The sequence below is a fragment of the Chiloscyllium plagiosum genome, unplaced genomic scaffold (genome assembly GCF_037043375.1).
Source record: "Chiloscyllium plagiosum isolate Xiang-an unplaced genomic scaffold, Cpla_swu_hap1 HiC_scaffold_21, whole genome shotgun sequence".
Taxonomy (NCBI): Eukaryota; Metazoa; Chordata; class Chondrichthyes; order Orectolobiformes; family Hemiscylliidae; genus Chiloscyllium; species Chiloscyllium plagiosum.
Genome location: NW_028270159.1, coordinates 44,779,872 through 44,799,735, shown reverse-complemented (window position 1 = coordinate 44,799,735; position 19,864 = coordinate 44,779,872). Strand labels below are relative to the sequence as shown.

The 19,864-nt window shown below is 43.7% G+C and overlaps 1 protein-coding gene across 2 annotated transcripts in view; it reads left to right on the top strand.

Moving 5' to 3' along the window:
* LOC122564753 (chloride intracellular channel protein 5-like) overlaps positions 1–19,864 on the top strand; it is a 32,040-nt gene that overhangs the window by 10,838 nt on the left and 1,338 nt on the right. The window contains exons 3-6 of one of the 2 annotated variants that reach the window (XM_087998531.1): positions 3,445–3,570; positions 9,376–9,482; positions 9,727–9,890; positions 15,600–19,159. In XM_087998531.1, coding sequence (XP_087854657.1) covers positions 3,445–3,570; positions 9,376–9,482; positions 9,727–9,890; positions 15,600–15,791 — 589 coding nt within the window. In that variant the 3' untranslated portion in view covers positions 15,792–19,159. Of the gene's footprint in view, positions 1–3,444; positions 3,571–9,375; positions 9,483–9,726; positions 9,891–15,599; positions 19,160–19,864 lie in introns of those variants that run through there. The other variant, XM_043719918.2, reaches the window with a different exon arrangement.

The following is a 19,864-nucleotide window of genomic DNA, read 5'->3' as shown; positions in this document are numbered from 1 at the left end:
TTTCTCTATCACCTTCTCTCCATTTAGAGTCATAGAGATGTACAGCATGGAAACAGACCCTTCGGTCAAACCCGTCCATGCCGACCAGATATCCCAACCCAATCTAGTCCCATCTGCCAGCACCCGGCCCACATCCCTCCAAACCCTTCCTATTCAGATACCCATCCAAATGCCACTTAAGTCTATGTCTTTTTTCTGTGTCTTGTGATACTCTGCACTGAGTTAGATGTCAAACTCTTGTGGTTTTCTTTATTCATTCACAGGATGAGGGCGTCGCTGGTTAGACCAGCATTTATTGCCCAAAGGGCAGTTAAGAGTCAACCGCATTGCTATCCAAGATTAATTTTAACTCAGTGCCTTGTTGCAAAGCTGAAAGTTTACTGTAGCCTCTTATGAGTAAATATTGTTTCATTTGATGTGAAAACACATCAATTGCACTAAAACAGCACTTGTATGGATGAACAGGATCGGTGAGGCAGTCCTATGTTTGAAAGATTAATTGACTAAGAATGATTTTTGTCTCTCTGCTGACCATTGGGATTCCCTGGGAAAGAAATTGGGATAGCCAGTTCTTCCTGGCATAAGGCCCATCACAGTTGGTACATATCAAATGCAAGCTGTGAATCTCTGAGCGATTATATTGACGCGATATGCCACGTTATGAGAACTGTTGTGGAGCTAATTCCCTCAGCCCCCAACCACTATCCTTACTGTCACATCCGCTCCTCATTTTTGCCGTAACCATTTCCACCCCCACTAATGCCACTCACCTAAACACCTCCGACAGCATCGCCTATGTCACACTCCCCGCCCCCCCCAATGCGTGGGTGAGTGTCAATTCCGTAAATGACATCACCCACGGTCTCTCTACTACAACACCCATTCCAGTGACAGTCTCCTCCCCCACTCCCAGCATCAGCCCTGCACCAGGTCCTAGCTCCCAGCCCTTCCGTGTTTTCACCATCCCCCCCAACTTCCCCCTCACAGAGGATGAACAAACTGTCCTCAGTAAAGGCTTCACCTTCACCCCCCTCCGCTCCCGCATCAACAAATTCAACATGCGTTCTGACATCGAGCACTTCTTCCGCTGCCTCCCCCTCTGGGCTTACTTTTTCCACCAAGACTCCTGCCCACCTTCCGAGGACCCCTTCTCCTGCCTCCAACACACCCCATCTACCTGGACACCCTGTGCCAGTCTGTTACCCGCTCTCGATCTCTTTATTTCCAACTGCCGCCAGGCCATTGACTGCCTCAACCTGTCCACCCCCCTCCCACACTCCAACCCATCACCCTCACAACGTGCAGCCCTCCATTCCCTTCGCTCCAACCCCAACCTCACCATCAAACCAGCGGACAAGGGGTTGTGCAGAGGTAGTTTGGCCACTGATCTCAACACCGCTAAAACCTGGTGCCAACCCGAAGACACCACCTTCTACTGCTCCCTTGGCCGTGACCTCACCCCCCCCCCCTACATTACCAAACCATCATCTCCCAACCTTATCACCTCAGGGGATCTCCCACCCACAGCTTCCAACCTCATTGTTCAGGAATCCAGCACCGCCCGATTCTACCTCCTTCCCAAAATCCAGAAGCCTGACCACTCTGGCTGACCCATTGTCTCAGCCTGCTCCTGCCCCATCATCTCCACCTACCTCAATACTGTCCTTATCTTCCCCCCCCCCCCCCCCCCCCCCCCGGGCCAGGAACTCCCCATATACTTCTGGGACACCACCCATGTTCTCCACTTCCTCCAAGATGTTTGTTTCCCCGGCCCCAACACCTCAGCTTCACCATGGACATCCAGTCCCTATACACCTCCAACGCCATGACAAAGGCCTCCAAACCCTCTGTTTCTACATCACCCAATGTCCCCACCAGTATCCTTCCACTGACACACTCATTCGGTTGGCTGAACTGGTCCTTACCCTCAATAATTTCTCCTTCGTATCCTCCCACTTCCTACAGACCAAAGGGGTAGCCATGGGCACCCGCATGGGCCCCAGCTATGCCTGCCTCTTTGTCGGGTATGTGGAACATTCCATCTTCCACAGCTACACTGGTACCATTCCCCACTTTTTCCTCTGCTACATTGATGATTATATCAACACCACCTTGTGCTCCCACAATTTCACCCACACCTTCCACCCTGTCCTTAAGTTCACCTGAACCATCTCAGACACCTCCTTCCCCATCCTGGACCTCTTCATCTCCATCAACGGTGACCGATTCAACATGGCCATCTTCTACAAATCCACCAACTCCCACAGCTACCTGGACTACACCTCCTCCCACCTTTCCTCCTGTAAAAATGCTATCCCTTATTCCCAATTCCTCTGCTTCTGCTGCATCTGCTCCCAGGAGGACCAGTTCCATCACAGAACACACCAGATGGCCTCCTTCTTCAAAGACTGAAATTTCCCCTCCCACATGGTCGATGATGCCCTCAGTACATCTCATCCACTTCCCGCACCTCTGCCCTTGAACCACAACAAGGACAGAACCCCCCGGTCCTCACTTTCCACCCCACCAAACTTCATTTACATTGCATCATCGTCCTCCATTTCCGCCACTTACAAACAGACCCCACCACCAGAGATGTATTTCCCTCCGCACCCCTATCCACTTTCCATAAAGACTGTTCCACACCTTCCCCCACACCTCCGTCAAAGGCCCTAAAGGAGCCTTCCACATCCATCACAGTTTTACCTGCACTTCAACACGTCATTTATTGTATCCGTTGCTCCTGATGCGGTCTCCCCTACATTGGGGAGACAGAAAGCCTACTCGGAGAGTGCTTCAGATAACATCTCCAGGTCACCCACACCAACCAACCCCATCGCCCCATGGCTGAACACTTCAACTCCCCCTCCCACTCTGCCGAGGACATGCAGGTCCTGGACCTCCTCCATCGCCGCTCCCTCACCATCCGATGCCTGGAGGAAGAACGTCATCTTCTGCCTCGGGACCCTCCAATCCTGTGGCATCACCAGTTTCCTCATTTCCCCTCCCCTCACATTATCCCAGTTCCAACCTTCCAACTCTGCACAGTCCTCATGACCTCTCCTCCCTGTCCAACTTCCTTCCCACCTATCCGCTCCCCCCAATCTATCACTGTTACCCCCCACCTCCTATCATACTCCCAGCTACCTTCCCCCCACAGCCCCACCCCCTCCCACTTATCTCTCAGTCCCCTCAGCTCACAGCCTCATTCCTGATGAAGAGCTTTTGCCCGAAACATCAATTCTCCTGCTCCTCAGATGCTGCCTGACCTGCTGTGTTTTTCCAGCACCACTCTCTCGCCTCTGATCTCCAGCATCTGCAGTCCTCATTTTCTCCTTCCTGCTCTATACTTACTGCTTGTTCTCTGCTGACAAGCTCCAAGCTTCATTTAGGCCTCCGAGGTGTTTTGAAGCACAATCATTGCTCCTGTATTCTCCCTTGCAGGAATCCAGACATGCTCAAGGATATTGCACCAGGGAGTCAGCTGCCTGTCCTCATTTACAACGGTGATCTTAAGACAGATAACAACAAAATAGAAGAATTTCTGGAGGAGGTTCTCGCCCCTCCCAAGTAAGTTGTGACACACTGCAATGTGATCTTCAGCACGTTTGCCTTTTCGTTAAATGTGCCGTGATGCAATGTTCTCCTGCACAATGGAGACAGGAAGAAGGTATTGGAGATTTGCTGTGCTTCTTGGGTGCATGAGCAAATCTTGCTATCGTAAACAATGAAGACACAAATAACTGAAAGTGGCTGAGAAGTCAGGTACAAGAGCATGAGAATTATAGGAGGAGGCTCTCCGATATAGAAGGGTAGATCAACTCAACAACCAGAAACATTAGAATCCTACAGCAGAGCAGGAATCATTTGGTCGATCTTTGCTGTTTAAGCTTTTTGAAACAGCTATCCACTTCCTCCCACTCCTAGCGCTGCAGGCGATTCCTGCTTAATTGTGTGTCCAATTCCATATTGAATCCTGTTTATTGAACAGCAATGTTCCATGCAACTACACAGAGCTACAAATACTTGTCTCTCCACAGATGCTGCCGGACCTGTTGAGGTTTTCCAGCAATTAATGTATCACAGGCAAATTTCCAGCATCCACAGTTCTTAGGTTTTTTTTTTGCACAAAGAAATATATCTGACCTGACTTTTTTACCAATGGCTTTAAACCTGTGTTTCTTATTTGAACAATTGATGTGGAGGTGCCGGTGTTGGACTGAGGTGTACAAAGTTAAACATCACACAACACCTGGTTATATTCCAACAGGTTTATTTGGAAGCACTAGCTTTTAGAGCACTGTCCTATTGACATGTTGGACTATCACCTGGTGTTGTGTGATTTTTAACTTTGAACAATTGAGACCATCTCATTCTCACTATCTATAGCATCAAACCTCTGCTGAACTTTTAACTTAATTCCTTAATTTTTCCAGTTTAAATTAAGAAGAACTTTAGTGTTAGCTAATACCTTATTTCTTTACTTCTCAACTAATTCCATGAAGGTCTGTAATGCTTAACTTTTAAATTCCTCTTACTATTTTGCAACCAAGTTTTTAAATTGGAGTCATGTGTGGCAACACTGTACACTTTTCACTGTACTCCTATATATCTGTCCTTGAGTACACATGACAATAAATCAATATCATTTCTGAAGTCCATTTCCCCTTAACTCTTTTGTTTGTGAAGAGCAATGTCAGCTTCCCTGAGACCATTATTTCTCCTGAAGAATCTATTATTATTTTCAAAAGGCTCCATTGTGTCCTCTCTTGTGGTTGAGCAAGTTGCAGACCCTGAGGCATAACTGCTACAGTTGTAGACAGGAACTGTAAGTGCTTTCATTGCTGAATGGTGCCTCATAGTCTCGGGAGCTCTTCTTTCTTTGAGACAACGGGAGCACTTGTTTAAAGTCAGGTGCTGATATCAATGAAACATTGTTCAAAGTGTTGCAGGTGACCTGTAACTTCCTGCCAACAAAAACATACCACAGCTGCCTTTTGTAAAAATGTCATTCCCGAGTTATGCGGCTGTTAACCTTACCTGTGCTCTAAGAGATCAGATACAGTTAAACAACATTTACATTGGCTGAACTATTCAGATACTCAAGAGTCCCACTTAGAAATGCTTACCTTTACTTCCAAATCGCTCCATGCCGTCTCCTCTCCAAGTGTCCACAGCCTCTTCCAGCCTGCAATTTGCTGAGATCTCATCCCAGATCCTACCCTCCAACTTGGCACCGTCTTCTTGAGCTGTCCCACCTGTCCGTCTTCCTTCCCACCTATCCACTCCACCCTCCCCACCGACCTATCACCATCACCACCCCCCACCTGCATCTATCTATTGCCTTGCCAGCTACCAACCCCCTTCCCCACCCCCACCCCCAACCTCCTCTTTATCCCTCAGCTATCTTTCCACCCACCCAACCCTCCCTCCACCCCATGCCCAAAATGTTGACTCTCCTGCTCCTTGATGCTGCCTGAACTGCTGTGCTTTTCCAGCTCTGATCTCCAGCATCTGCGGTCCTCAGATTTTCTTGAGATGGTTGCAACATTACTAAAAGGATGAGGGTGCTTTGGAGAGGGTGCAGAGGAGGTTCACCAGCAGGTTGCCTGGTATGGAGGATGCTAGCTATGAGGAGAGGTTGAGTAGATTAGGATTATTTTCATTAGAAAGACAGAGGTTGAGGGCGGACCTGATCGAGGTCTATATTTGTCATTGAAAAGAAGGCGGTTAAGAGGGGATTTGATAGAGACATACAAGATGATCAGAGGATTAGATAGGGTAGACAGTGAAAGTCTTTTTCCTAGGATGATGATGTCAGCTTGTACGAGGGGGAATAACTACAAATTGAGGGGTGATAGATTTAAGACAGATGTCAGAGGCAGGTTCTTTACTCAGAGAGTGATAAGGGCGTGGAATGCCCTACCCACTAATGTAGTTAACTCAGCCACATTAGGGAGATTTAAACAATCCTTGGATAAGCACATGGATGATGATGGGCTGGTGTAAAGGGATGAGCTGAGAATAGTTCACAGGTCGGCGCAACATCGTGGGCTGAAGGGCCTGTTCTGTGCTGTATTGTTCTATGTTCTATCTCCTGACATCTCTTTGCCAATACCAGTCTCTGACTTCCATCACAACAAAACCACAAATTACTGGAAAAGCTCAGCAGGTCTGGCAGCTTCTGTGGAGTGAAATTAGAGTTAATGTTCCAGATCGAGTGACCCTTCCTCAGAACTGATTTTCATCATTCCATTGTTGTCTCTCCAATGATTGCTCCTGTGAAACATTTTAGGGTGTTTTACAATGTGAAAGGCTCTATGTAAATGAGCTTGCTGACAAAGAGTCAAGGAATAAGAAGTGATTTTGAAGACCTGAATGCAATATTCTTCTTGAGGATTTAAAATTAACAACTTCAATATTGCACAAAATATTCCACAAACTCTAGTTGAATGCATTCTGAGGCCATGCAGACAAAGGGTCAAAGGTCCCTTATTCTGTGTTAAAAAAAAAATTGGCTTATCAACTTTTTACATGCGGAAAATATAAACTTATACTGTTATAAAATGCAAATGCGCATCCTGGGAGAGTCACTGTTTGTTGTTCATCTCTAATTGCCACTGTGATGTGCTGTTAGGAAGGGAGTTTTAGAATTTCAACCCAGCAACAGTGCGATAGTGTCCACATGGGATAGTGGGTGGCTTGGAACGGAGATCACAGATAATGGTATTCCTATACATTTGCTGCCCTTTTCCTTATAAGTGGTAAGTATCATCGGTTTGCAAGGTGGTGTTGGAGGAGGTTTATCGAGTTATTGGAGTGCATCTTGTAAATGGTTCACCCTCCTGCCGCTATCTGTCAGTGGGGGAGGGAGTGAATGTTTAAGGTGGTGAATGGAGCATCATGCAGCTGCTTTTTCATGATGGAGTTGAAGTTGAGTGTCATCGGAGATACACCCATTCACGCAAGTGGGGAGTATTCCATCACACTCCTGACTTGGAGATGATGGATAGTTTTTAGCAGGGTGAGTTACTCACTGCAAGATTCCTTGGCTCTGACCTGCTCTGAAAGCAAGCTAAGACCTCAGAGGACTTCAAGTAAGAACAAAATTAGAAAAGGAGGTGGGCAAGTTCAACAATTGATTTTTTTAAAATTTAATTTGGAAGATATATTTCCTCTGAATCAACTGTTATTCAAGGTGGATTAAAGTGGCAAGACTTCATCCTTAGTTAGTCACTCAGAGTAGACTCCTATTCAGAGAGCTGTAGAGGACTTTTGTGGCACATGATTTATTGGAAGAATAGTATCAGACTTCAACTTATACATGAGGATTTCAGGAAATTTACTGAGTCAGTTTAGGAGTCAAGCAGGTGACATGTTCTTCATTCTATTCTCAGTCGAATGGAGAGGCAGAAAGACCAATCAAGTGACGCCTCAGAGTCCAGATTGGAAATTAGCTCGATTTAGTTAAAGAGCAACAGTATTGAATAATGTGGATTCACCCATCGAATGGTTAATGGGGAAGAGGTTTAAAATGGATGAACTATGTTTCAACTATGACCTCAGGCCATACATAACCTCCCACAACCTTACCTTCATTGGTCAGAATATAGACTATAGGAGTTGGGACATCATGTTGCAGCTGTACAGGACATTGGTAAGGCCACATTTAGTGTGCACAATTCTGGTCACCCTTCGAGAGGAAGGATGTTGTTAAATTGAGATGACGCAGAAAAGGTTTACAAAGGTGTTTTTGGGACTGGAAGATTTGAGCTCTTAAGAGAGGCTGAATAGGCTGGGGCTGTTTGTCCTGGAGCATCGGAGGCTGAGGGGGTGACCTTATAGAGGTTTATAACATCATGAGGGACATGGTTGGGTTAATAGCCAATGTTTTTTCCCTGGGGTGGGCGAATCCAAAACTAGAGGGCATAGGGTTAAAGTGAGAGGGGAAAGACTTAAAAAGGACCTAAGGGGTTACTTTTTTATGCAGAGGGTGGTGCATGTATGGAATGAGTTGCTGGAGGAAGTGGTGAAGGCTGGTGCAATTACAACATTTAAAAGGCATCTGGAAAGGTACATGAATAGGGAGGGTTTAGAGGGATATAGGCCAAGTGCTGCCAAATGGGACTAGATCAGATTGGGATGTCTGGTCGGTGTGGATGAGTTGGACCGAAGATCTGTTTCTGGGCTGTATGACTATGACCAGGAGAAGATAAGTTAAATAGGTAAAAGCCATAGGAAAACATAGCATCGACAGTGCAGGGTAAAAGCTGTAAACCTTAGAGCTAGGATATAATGTCTGGTTAAGGAAGTCAGAAACCATGATCACCAGAGAACCAGATGTACTGAGATCTTACATTGTCAGAACACCTGAAGGGGCACTCAATAGGAACAGGAGAGAATAGAGTAGGTTCTGAGTATGATCATCACAGGACGTGGGACATCCACACCAATATTACATCAGACAGTGTACGGAGTGGCACAGCTATTCCAGGCATGGTACAACAACATCACCCTAGTGACGAACTCACATGAGTCAGAACTGGGTCTCCAGTCAGAGTTCCACATTGCCCCAGCCAGTGAGATCGAGCATTGAGATGGTTGGGGGAAGATGGTGATAGTAGCGTTTAAAAACAAAACTTATGTTAATGATTGCAAAGAATATCTAAGTAAATAAAAAAGCAAACTACTGGAATCATGTAGACCAGGTAGAGAAAAACATGAGTGGAAATGTGATGTGATGAGAATCAGGTAATCATAATGATGTAACTGACCATGTGCCTCTGGGTTCAGTAAGAGAGAAGGCAACTATGTAGAATGGGCATATGAGGAAGAAACACTGCATTAGAGAGCTCGATTTAAAAATCTACTATGTACAGTTGTAAATAAAAGAATGTTACAGTATACGGAGTTGAAAAGCCTTATTTAGACACAAGGAGCAAGCAGCCATGGGGGCATGTATGTGGAAACACCCAGGGATACTCCAAACTGGTATCTCATTTATGGGGAGCAAGCAGCCTTGGCTTAAAGCACATGACAAAACATTGAGTCTTACTTGTTCACTCCAGCAGATAGTTAAGAGTCACATATAAACCAGACTGGGTAATGACAGCAGGATTAAACTGCCCCAGGTTATAACACCATCTACTGCTCATTCTAAGCTTTTATTATGTTCAGGGCACACACACACACTCCAATGCAATTCGGTAACAGAGTGTCTTACTGAAAGGATGAACCAATGCATATGAATAACATTTAATAAAGGTACACTAGCTCCCTCAAGTCAATTTGTATCATTCAGCAACACTGCAGCAATTTATTTTAAACGTTTGTCTTCATTGTCCATAAAGAGCTGGGTTCGTTTCTTTCCCCTAGATATCCTAGACTGAGTGCCAGATACAAAGAATCCATGACTGCAGGCTACAGTGTCTTCCAGAAATTCTCAGCTTACGTTAAGAATCCACTTCCTGAAAAGAATCAAGGTAAGTTCACCAGCTACCTACTTCACACACTAATTTATAATGGCGCTAAACCAATTATAGCCCACTTCTTTGAACTTGCATTGTACGGCTTGTATCTGGAGAAGGTAAAAGGCATCATTGATGGAAGAAATCCACACTATTGCCTTTGTCTGGATAAAGGCTTAAGCCATTTCAGATGTTCAGCAGCTAGCCAGTGGGACTGGGGACACGTTCTTGCCTTGTGCTCATAGCTCTCTCTGTTCAGCTTGCGAGACTGCGTTTCTGAAAGCGTTAGTGGAGCTGGATCAATATCTGAACACCCCACTGCCACATGAAGATGGGAGTTACCCGTCAAAGAGGTTATTCCTGGATGGAAATGAGCTGACATTGGCTGACTGCAATCTCCTACCCAAACTCCACGTGGTTCAGGTGAGTCAGGTTTTAACATCATATCCTTATCACTGGGTCCAATCTCTTCCATAATTGACAAGGGATCTAAAGGATGTAGGGGGTAGACAGGCACCACAATCACATCAGCCATGACCTTAACAAATGGAATAGCAGGATCAAGGTGGCACAGTGGTTAGCACTGCTGCCTCACAGCACCTGAGATCCGGGTTCAATTCCCGCCTCAGGCGACTGACTGTGTGGAGTTTGCACATTCTCCCCGTGTCTGTGTGGGTTTCCTCCGGGTGCTCCGGTTTCCTCCCACAGTCCAAAGATGTGCAGGTCAGGTGAATTGGCCATGCTAAATTGCCCGTAGTGTTAGGTAAGGGGTAAATGTAGGGGCATGGGTGGGTTACGCTTCGGCGGGTCGGTGTGGACTTGTTGGGCTGAAGGGCCTGTTTCCACGCTGTAATGTAATCTAATGTAATCTAAAAAAAAGGGGACCAGAGGCCTACTTTTGCATGTATGGAGGCATGTGTTGATCGGAAGGCAAGGCTCAATCTGTAATTCATTCTGAATGAATTTTACTTCAGCAGCCAGTGAGTAAAAGGCAAGCAAATCGAAAGTGCTCCAGGTGCAATGTGTTGGAGCTTGCTTCACCTTCGCTTATTTTCAGAGTGGATTTTAGTTTGCTAGTCTGCTTTGTTTTCACACGGACTGGTTGAAGCAGGATTTATTCAGAAGGAGCAGTTGTTCAAGCTCCTGTGACACTGACCTGCCACTGTGACATTTCTTCTGAGTTTTAGCAGGAGGGAAGGGGAGGGGAAAGAAACAGTGATTGCATCAAACCGGTTCCAAGTCAAACATTGACTGCCTTATTAGATTCCTCTCCATGGTAACCTTTGGAGGGGAAGGTCATGTAGTAGCAATGTCACTAGTCTAGGCTTCACCACAGCAGCCATTAGAATCTGGAATTGGAAGTTAGTCTCAGTAATGTAACCACATTACTGTTCTCACCTGTTGTAAAAACCTATTTGGTTCACTTTGTAGCCTTTATAGAAGGAAACCTGATATCCTTACCTAGCCCACATGTGACGTCAGGCTCTTAGCTTTGGGCTTGACTATTAATGGGAGAGGGACTTCGGATTTGTTGAAGGTACTGATTGTCTTGGTTGGGTCCAAATTTTGTTGGTCTGAACATTGTCTGGAGTCCGTGCGGGGTCAGTCGGTTCCGTAGGCAGGTGCTGAGGAAGGAGATGTGGCTGTGGTATGTAGGCAGGTGCTGAGGAAATGCCCTCTGAAATGGCCACTCCATTCAAAGGCAATTAAGGATGACCAACATTCCTAAATAATGTCTCCTGCACGTGAATCTTGATCACTTACTATGAAAGAGTACTCAGTGGTTTCCTTTAAGGTCTTTTTGATTAGTGTTCCTGCTTCTAGGTTGGACACAAAGGCTAAAGAGCCCAGTGTCCTTTTTATAATTGAAAGGGAGGTGGGCAAATCTATCGCATATGAAGGTCACCCAGTCTATGCTATCACTATATTCAGAGTTAGCATCTGTTGTCTTGACTAATAGTTGAAAGAGTTAATGTTGGTGACTCCATTAAAGCTCCATCTGATCAGATAATGTCATGCTGTCTTGAATGGATCTAAGGCAGAACATCTTAGGGTCATGTGGCATGAAGATCTATATCCACAGGACTCATCAAAGTCTTCAGAACAATGATGAACAAACATGAACTTAATTGTTATCATTTAGTAAACTGATTAGTAAATTTATTAAGACAAGAGCATCTGCTTGTTAAGGCAATCATCAATAGTGGTTGATCCTCTACCACTGTAAACTAAATACACCTTTATACTGAGTCAAGGGAAAGAGGATTAATGCCTTGTGCTTCTGGTCAAAGTTCCACAGCACTCCATCCCAGCCTTGTTGGACATAGGGTGTGGTTCTAACTCTTAAACTCTTCTGGTTCAGAGGTATCAATGGGGCCACTGAGTCTGGGGTCATTCCAGAGAGACTCTCCCCACTTCTGCACTGTGTGGAATCTTAATTTATATGTTGACCAAATTAACTGCACTCCAGTTTTGCTAATGTTAAACATTGCGCAATGCCAGGTTATAATCCAACAGGTTTATTTGGAATCACTAGTTTTAAAGCTAGTGATTCCAAATAAACCTATTGGACTATAACCTGGTGTTGTGTGATTTTTAACTATGTCCATCCCAGTGGCATCCCCACATCATGACCAGTTTTGCTAGAGCTCCTGGCTGCTACACTTGGTCAAAGCTGCCTTGTTGTCAAGGGCATTCATTCTCACCTCGCCTCACCTCTGGAGTTTAACTCTTTTATGCATGTTTGAACCATGGCTGTAATGAGGTCAAGAGCTCACGAACAGGCTTGCAGAACCCCAACTGGACATCAGTGAGCGAGTTGTTGCTGATCAAGTTCTGCATAGCACCACTGATGATTCCTTCCATCACTTTACTAATGATCGGAAGTAGGTAGAAAAGATCAGAATTTATTGGGTCAGAGTTGTCCTGCTCTTTGTTGAGTAAACGTATCTGGGCAATAATCCACATTGTAGAGTAATGTTGTAGCTGTACTGGACCATCTTAGACAGGAGTGCAGCAAATCCTGAAGCATAAATTTTCAGACTTTGGCTGGAATGTTATCAGGCTCATAGCCTTTCTAGTACGCAGTACCTCAGCTTTTTCTTGATGTCTTGTGGCTTAAATTGATTTGGTTGGAGATTGGCATCTGTGAGTCTGGGGAACCTCTAGCAACTTCACCAGGTTGACCCCTCATTTTAAGTACGCCAAATGGTGTCTCCTGGCAAGCACTCCCGAACTCTTGTTTGAACCAGGATTGATTTCCTGGCTTGCTGGTGATAGTAGAGTCGTGTATATGCTGGACAATGAGGTTACAGATTATAATTCTGATACTGATGGCCCACACAGAGTCTTGTGGATACCCTGTTTTGAGTTGCTAGCTCCATTTGAAGTCCATCTCATTTAACAAGGTGGAGTGTATCCTTAATGTGAAAATGGGATTTCATCTCCACCATGTAGAGCGAACACTCCTATAGATACTGTTATGATAGACTGATCTGCAACAGAAACATTGGTGAGGATAAGGTCAAGTAAGCCTTTCCTTCTTGGTTCCATTAATACCTGCCAGTCTAGTAGCTATATCCCTTAAGACTCAACTAGCACAGTCAATGGTGGTGTTGCTGAGCTACACTGGGTGGGGGAATGCAATATCCATCCCCAAGAGTTCAATCTGTGCTCCTGCCACCATCAATGCTTCTTCCAAGTGGTGTTTGACATGGGGGAGCACTAATTCATCAGTTAAAATAGGTGGGGAGAAGGAAATAATTAGTAGCAAGTTTCCTTGTCCATGTTGGACCTGATACCATGAGACTTCATAGAGTTTTGATGTTCTTGTGATCAGTTGTATACATGTTGTCAGACTGCAGAATGGATCTTGGACCTTGCTTCATGTTCTTTAAGGAATGTCTAATGTGCTTAGCATTTGTTCCTGGGTTATTACTACTCTGGATGGAAGAGTACACTGGAATTGAAGACCATTCCTCGAAGAGCTATGCCAAAAGAGCAATAAGCATATTCAATCACCAAATATTGGTTGATTTGTTTCTCTTGACTGTTCACGTGTCTTTTAAATAAATTCAAAAATTGCACATTTATTTCAAGCAATGTATTCTTTAAAACCAGTGATCAACTAAGCTACTTTGCAAATTAACCTGAATTCCCCTTAATGCAAAGATAAACAAATTCGCAGGCAGGATAAAGACATACCCACCGCTGCAGTATTTAAAAATAGGTTGACTTTTCATGGTTTGTTTGAATTTCTATAGGTATATTAGATTATTTACAGTGTGGAAACAGGCCCTTTGGCCCAACAAGTCCACACTGACCCTCTGAAGAGCAACCCACCCAGTCCCAATTCCCTACCTTTACACCTTCACCTAACGCAATGGGCAATTTAACATGGCCAATTAACCTCACCTACACATTTTTGGACTGTGGGAGGAAACCAGAGCACCTGGAGGAAACTCCACACAGACAGTTTGCCTGAGGTGGTAATTGAACTTGGGTCTCTGGTACTGTGAGGCAGCAGTGCTAACCACTGTGCCACCGTGCCCCCCAGGTGAGATCTGACTGCTGATAATCATAGAATACTGAAAATCTTCAGATTAGATTTCAGGTTCACCTGAGAAATAGGAGTTCTGATTGTATGAAACTTTATCTGGTTATGATACTATGAGAGAGAGCTGCTTACAGCTCAATGTTTTGACTCTTCCCGACTGAGAGAGTTCTGCATGCCTGCAAACCTTTATCGCAACTCTCCATAACTTTTATGTATGTACTGAAAAAAACACCTTGGTCCCAAAGCTGCGGTCACCTGATTGCTAGATCCATTAGGGTTTTGCAGATCTGTTTGCTCAATAATTAAAGCAATAAAACTCCTGTCTTATCTGTCTCTGGAAACTTTTCTGAATGCTGCTTTCTCTGGACACTGTTTTGAAAACAAGTAGAAATCTAAATGGAGAAAAGCCATAGAAAAATGCAACAGAAATGGACTTCGGGATATTCATACATGAAGTACAGAAAGCTAGTGTGCAGGTACAGCAGGTAATCAGGAAGGCTAATGGAATGTTGGTCCTTATTTCAAACAGATCAGAGTATAAGAGTAAGGAAGTCTTATTGCAGCTGTACAAGATGCTAGTGAGACCACATCTGGAGTACAGTGAGCAATTTTGGTTCCTTTATTTAAGTTTCCCTTTGGAGACAGTTCAGAGAAGATTTTCTAGGATGATCCCTGGTATGGAGGGATTGCCTAATGAGCAAAGGATAAATAGGTTGGGGCTCTACTCACTGGAGCTTAGAAGAATGTGAGGTGATCCGACTGAAGCATAAAGGATTTTTAAGGGGCTTGACAGGCTAAATGCTGAGAGGATGTTTCTCCTCATGGAAGAGTCTGAGACCAGAGGGCATAGTCTCAGAATAAAGGGCTGCCAATTTAAGACTGAGATGAGGAGGATTTTTTTTTTCTCAAAGGGCTAAGAATGTCTGGAACTCCTTGCCACAGAGAGCTGTGGGATCAGATCCTTGTGTATATTTAAGACTGAGATAGATTCTTGATCAGTCGGAGAATTGAGGATTGCAGGGAAAGGTTAGGAAAGTGGATATGAGGAATGTCGGATCAGCTATGATCCTACTGAATGGCCTACTCCTGTTCCTATTTCCTATGGAAAACAGCAAAAACACCATAGTGTTCTTTAACATTTTGACTTCCTGGTTCCAAACAATTACATGATAAATCCTTAGCAACCCAATCATATCCACACATGTATTTCAAATCACACAATTCATAAATATATGTAGTCCCAATAGTATCCACACAGCTTGATTTTCAGGGAACAAAAATACACATTGAAATAGGACTGTTTCTTTGCTGGGACATAGTCGATGAAGGTTGGAGAGACACGTGAAAAGTGAACACCAGCATGCACCTGTGAAGCCCAATATTTCTGGGCTGCAGACTTACTAATTTTATAATTTCTTCATCTCTCTGAACACACAACAATTGAAGAAGTGTGAGGAAATAACTATCCAATATAGAATGGGAGGTTGGACATCCTGACTATAGCTAGATGCCATGGCTGACTTTAATGCTCGTATTATGGCTTGTATGTCACTTTTAATCATCTGATTTCTTAACAGGTTGTGTGCAAGCATTATCGGAATTTTACAATCCCGAAGGAGCTTTCAGGCCTGTGCAGATACCTGAACCATGCGGAGAAATGTGAGGAATTCATGAATACCTGCCCTAATGAAGAGGAGATCAAGTTAGCATATCGAAATGTTGCTAAATATTCAGATAGATGTGGAGCAAAATCGGTAACAGGGAGATGATGTCTCCCAGTTGGAGATTTAAACTATCAACCTTTGACCGAATGCAACATTCTTATGTACATCTCCAACTTCTACTGCTGGATTTTGTGTTTATTTGAACTTTCCATTCCTGATAGGGAATTGAGATTCACTGCAAAACTACATTCATGAAACCTGCTACAGTGGCCCAGTTCCTCTAGGTCTCTTCTAATTGACATCTCAGAAATGAGGGGTTTGTGCAACAGGGTTAATGTTTGTATGTTATAATACAATTCCCTCAAAGTCTCAACTTTGCCTAATAATGATTTTACACAGTTTATAGCAAGTCATTCTTTCGATCAATAGTGCACTTTTAAGGTGAGGATTCCATTCATCTGACATTAACTCTGCATAAAGACCTCCTCACAAAACGCTACTGAATTCTCCATCCTTGAACTATTGCCAATGCATCTGAAAAAAAAATGTTTAAATTGAAGCTACAAAAAATGAATGGTTGGTAAATTTTGAAAAAAAAACTACAGTTAGTGAGAAAATTAGCGGTGGCGTTGATGGAGAGCTTGTGTTTTGTGCAAGTCTATTCTCCAAAAGAGTTGTTTTGTAATATGACCACTAAGTTTTTGTGGAATTAACAATGTACATTTTCTCAAGGAAAACCATGTTTTTTGTTCTAGAGGTCTACGTGTAGACTTTGCAGTTTAGTGGGAGTCAAGACAAAATTGAAGCTTATTGGACAAACTGAGTCACAAGAGAAAGTAAAGTGATTAGAGATGATTGGTGTAACCTCACGTTAAGGGAATTTTTAGCTCTTTTTGATGAATTCTCAATTCCCTCCACACAGTGGTTTGAAAAGGCAGCTCATCACCACAGTATCAAGGGCAAATAATGATGGGCAATAAATGCTGGTGCAGCCAATGACCCTCACATTCATAGATGAATACATTTTTAAAAAGAAATCACATTGTTGGTTGAAATAATACAGGAAAAAGGTGGCATGGTGACTCAGTGGTTAGCACTGCTGCCTCACAGTGCCAGGGACCCAGGTTCGATTCCAACCTCGGGTGACTGTCTATGTGGAGTTTGCACGTTCTCCCCGTGTCTGCATGGGTTTCCTCCGGGTGCTCCGGTTTCCTCCCACTGTCCAAAGATGTGCAGGTTAGGTGGATTGGCCATGCTAAATTGCCCCTAGTGTTCAGGGATGTGTAGGTAAGGTGCATTAGTCAGGGGTAAATGTGAGATAGAGGGGTAGGGGAGTGGGTCTAGGTGGGTTGCTCTTCGGAGGGTTGGTGTGGACTTGTTGGGCTGAAGGGCCTGTTTCCACACTGTAGGGATTCTATGAAAAAGTGATTAAGAACTTTGTTCTATTTAACAAAGGTCCAGCAATGTAACTCCATCATTACGATGTCCAGCTGTATAAAACTACTGATCTCGGAGATAGAATTTGATTTATTAAGAAGTAAATCAGTAATTGAATGTATGTATTGAATTGCCCAGCTCACATCAGACTTCAGGCATTTTTGTGAGGGTGTCTGTGAAGGTACAATCTTAATTATCAGTCAGAACGTTATATAGTATGGTTGCAATTAATCACTTGTATAATGAAATTAACTTTCTGATGAGTTATTTTGTTACAGACAATGACTTAGATGCTACTTAATTCTTGTTCCTATTGCGTTCCATTAATTCAGGGAGAGCTGTGTTAATTATCATTGATTCAAGCTGATGAAGCATGCTATCAATTTCCCATTCTGACAACAGAAAAACTTCAACCTTGATGATACAAGTCCCCAAATTATTCTATTGATGCCAAGGTTGCAATGGGGAGTTCATCTCGCGATAGATGCACGATTACATTGATATAGCACCTTTGTCAGGATGTGCCAGACAACTTCAAAAGGAATATTTTGAGGCTTTTGCTATCCTTTTCCAAGGACTGTCTTGTAATGCAGTGAAGAACACAAGTTGTGAACTAAATATTTTCCTAATTGACCTGTGTACCTGCCTCTGGAGTAGGTGAGGACTTGAAGTTAGGGCTCCTGGTTCAGACGTATGGGCACTATCACTGTACGGCAAGGGTCCCTATTCTATTCTCTATTGTAACACCTGAGCTGTCCGTCCAAAGTTGTGGTTGGGAGTTGATTTGGGCAGGCAGTGGTTCTGAAAACTTTGAGTTTCCTATTAACTGTCAAGGATAATAGTAGTCACAATATATTTAATTAGTTGCTTAGTAGTACAAAACTTGAATATTGCTGAACAGTACTATGTTGTTGAGGGTCTTCGTCTTCGACTCATCGGAACAAACACAAGAATGCTATGTTTCAAACAATCGCAACACCTTATACTACAGGAGATAAGGGTCGGGGAAAGAGAGGGCACTGATTGATTGGCAAGTTAACTCTGATTAGTGGAAGTGTTGCTACAGAAGAAGCAACAGGGAGCTTGAGGCTTCCATATAATCAATAAAGGACAGGCCAGAAAGGGGTCCCTGAGTATGACTGTATATTGATTGCTTCCAGCAAGTGAACCAACAAGCTTGACAGATAACCAATCCGTCCCATTTTCACCTGGAGTACAAGTTGCTGTGACTTTTTGACATTTGGCATTCTTGCATGTGTCCTGACGATACAAGACCAACAATATGTAGGAATCTGTGAAACCATTCTGCTGGTGCTTCTCTCGATATTGTGGTGGCTTGCCATCCCTTCTAATATTTAATGTGAGCACTTTGGTGCTACAGATGGTTTGGGTTTTATGAATATGAGTTCAGTTGTGTGTCGCCTCCTCTTCATATGATCTCAGTGGAATGACCTGCCTCCAACTGCTCTACACAAAATCACCCTGTAACATTCCCAATAGTTGAATAATTAATGAACAAATGTGTTTTAAAAAAGGGAAGTTTTTTTTTGTTCACGCCCCAAGGATCTGTTTCATGGATTTGTCCAAATTTTGTGCCTTGGAGATTAACCTACAAATACTCAAGGATTGACAATTGTGTTTAAAAACCGACTATATGAAATACTTACAGATCTAGATACTGAAATTCACACTCTGGTCTTGCTGCTGTATCTTTACATTGTTTATCTTAATAATTAGTGCAGAGTGTAAATTAACAAACTACAGTATTGATCTGAGTTTGACATATACATTCGGAAGACAGTCTGCCTTTCGATGTCTGATTCCCAAGTCGTTGGTGGTGTTTCACTAAAGACATCAAACTAAAAGTTTAGCATATTTAGTGTTTCATATGCCTACTCTTTAAATCTTGTATGTTGCTGGTGGTTTTACCAAGAATAAGCTATCTTTATCATTTCTGATATATGATTTCTGTTGTGCAATTGAAAATAAGGCAACATTATGTATTTTCAATTAATAAAGTTGAGTATTTTAGGCGAGTGCTTTTCATCACAATTCCCACTGTTTGGAGAACACCTTTACATTTTTATTGAGAATTGCTTCACTTTTGCAATTGTAAATTCACTTCTAAATCCATCACAGAGGTCAGCCGACAAAGACCTTTGTACCAAGTACAATCACTGATAAATCGTGTATTAATTGGTAGTATGTGAGTGTGGTGCTGGAAAAGCACAGCAGGTCAAGCAGCCTTCTGATGAAGGGCTTTTGCCCGAAACGTTGATTCTCCTGCTCCTCAGATGCTGCCTGACCTGCTGTGCTTTTCCAGCACTACATTGGACGGCACGGTGGCACAGTGGTTAGCACTGCTGCCTCACAGCGCCGAAGACCCGGGTTCAATTCCCGCCTCAGGCGACTGACTGTGTGGAGTTTGCACGTTCTCCCCGTGTCTGCGTGGGTTTCCTCCGGGTGCTCCGGTTTCCTCCCACAGTCCAAAGATGTGCAGGTCAGGTGAATTGGCCATGCTAAATTACCCATAGTGTTAGGTAAAGGGGTAAATGTAGGGGAATGGGTGGGTTGCGCTTCGGCGGGTCAGTGTGGACTTGTTGGGCCGAAGGGCCTGTTTCCACACTGTAATGTAATCTAATCTAAAGTAATCTACACTCTCGACTCTGATCTCCAGCATCTGCAGTCTTCACTTTCTCTTAATTAGTAGTATGGAAAGTGTTGGGAATGCTCCAGTTAGT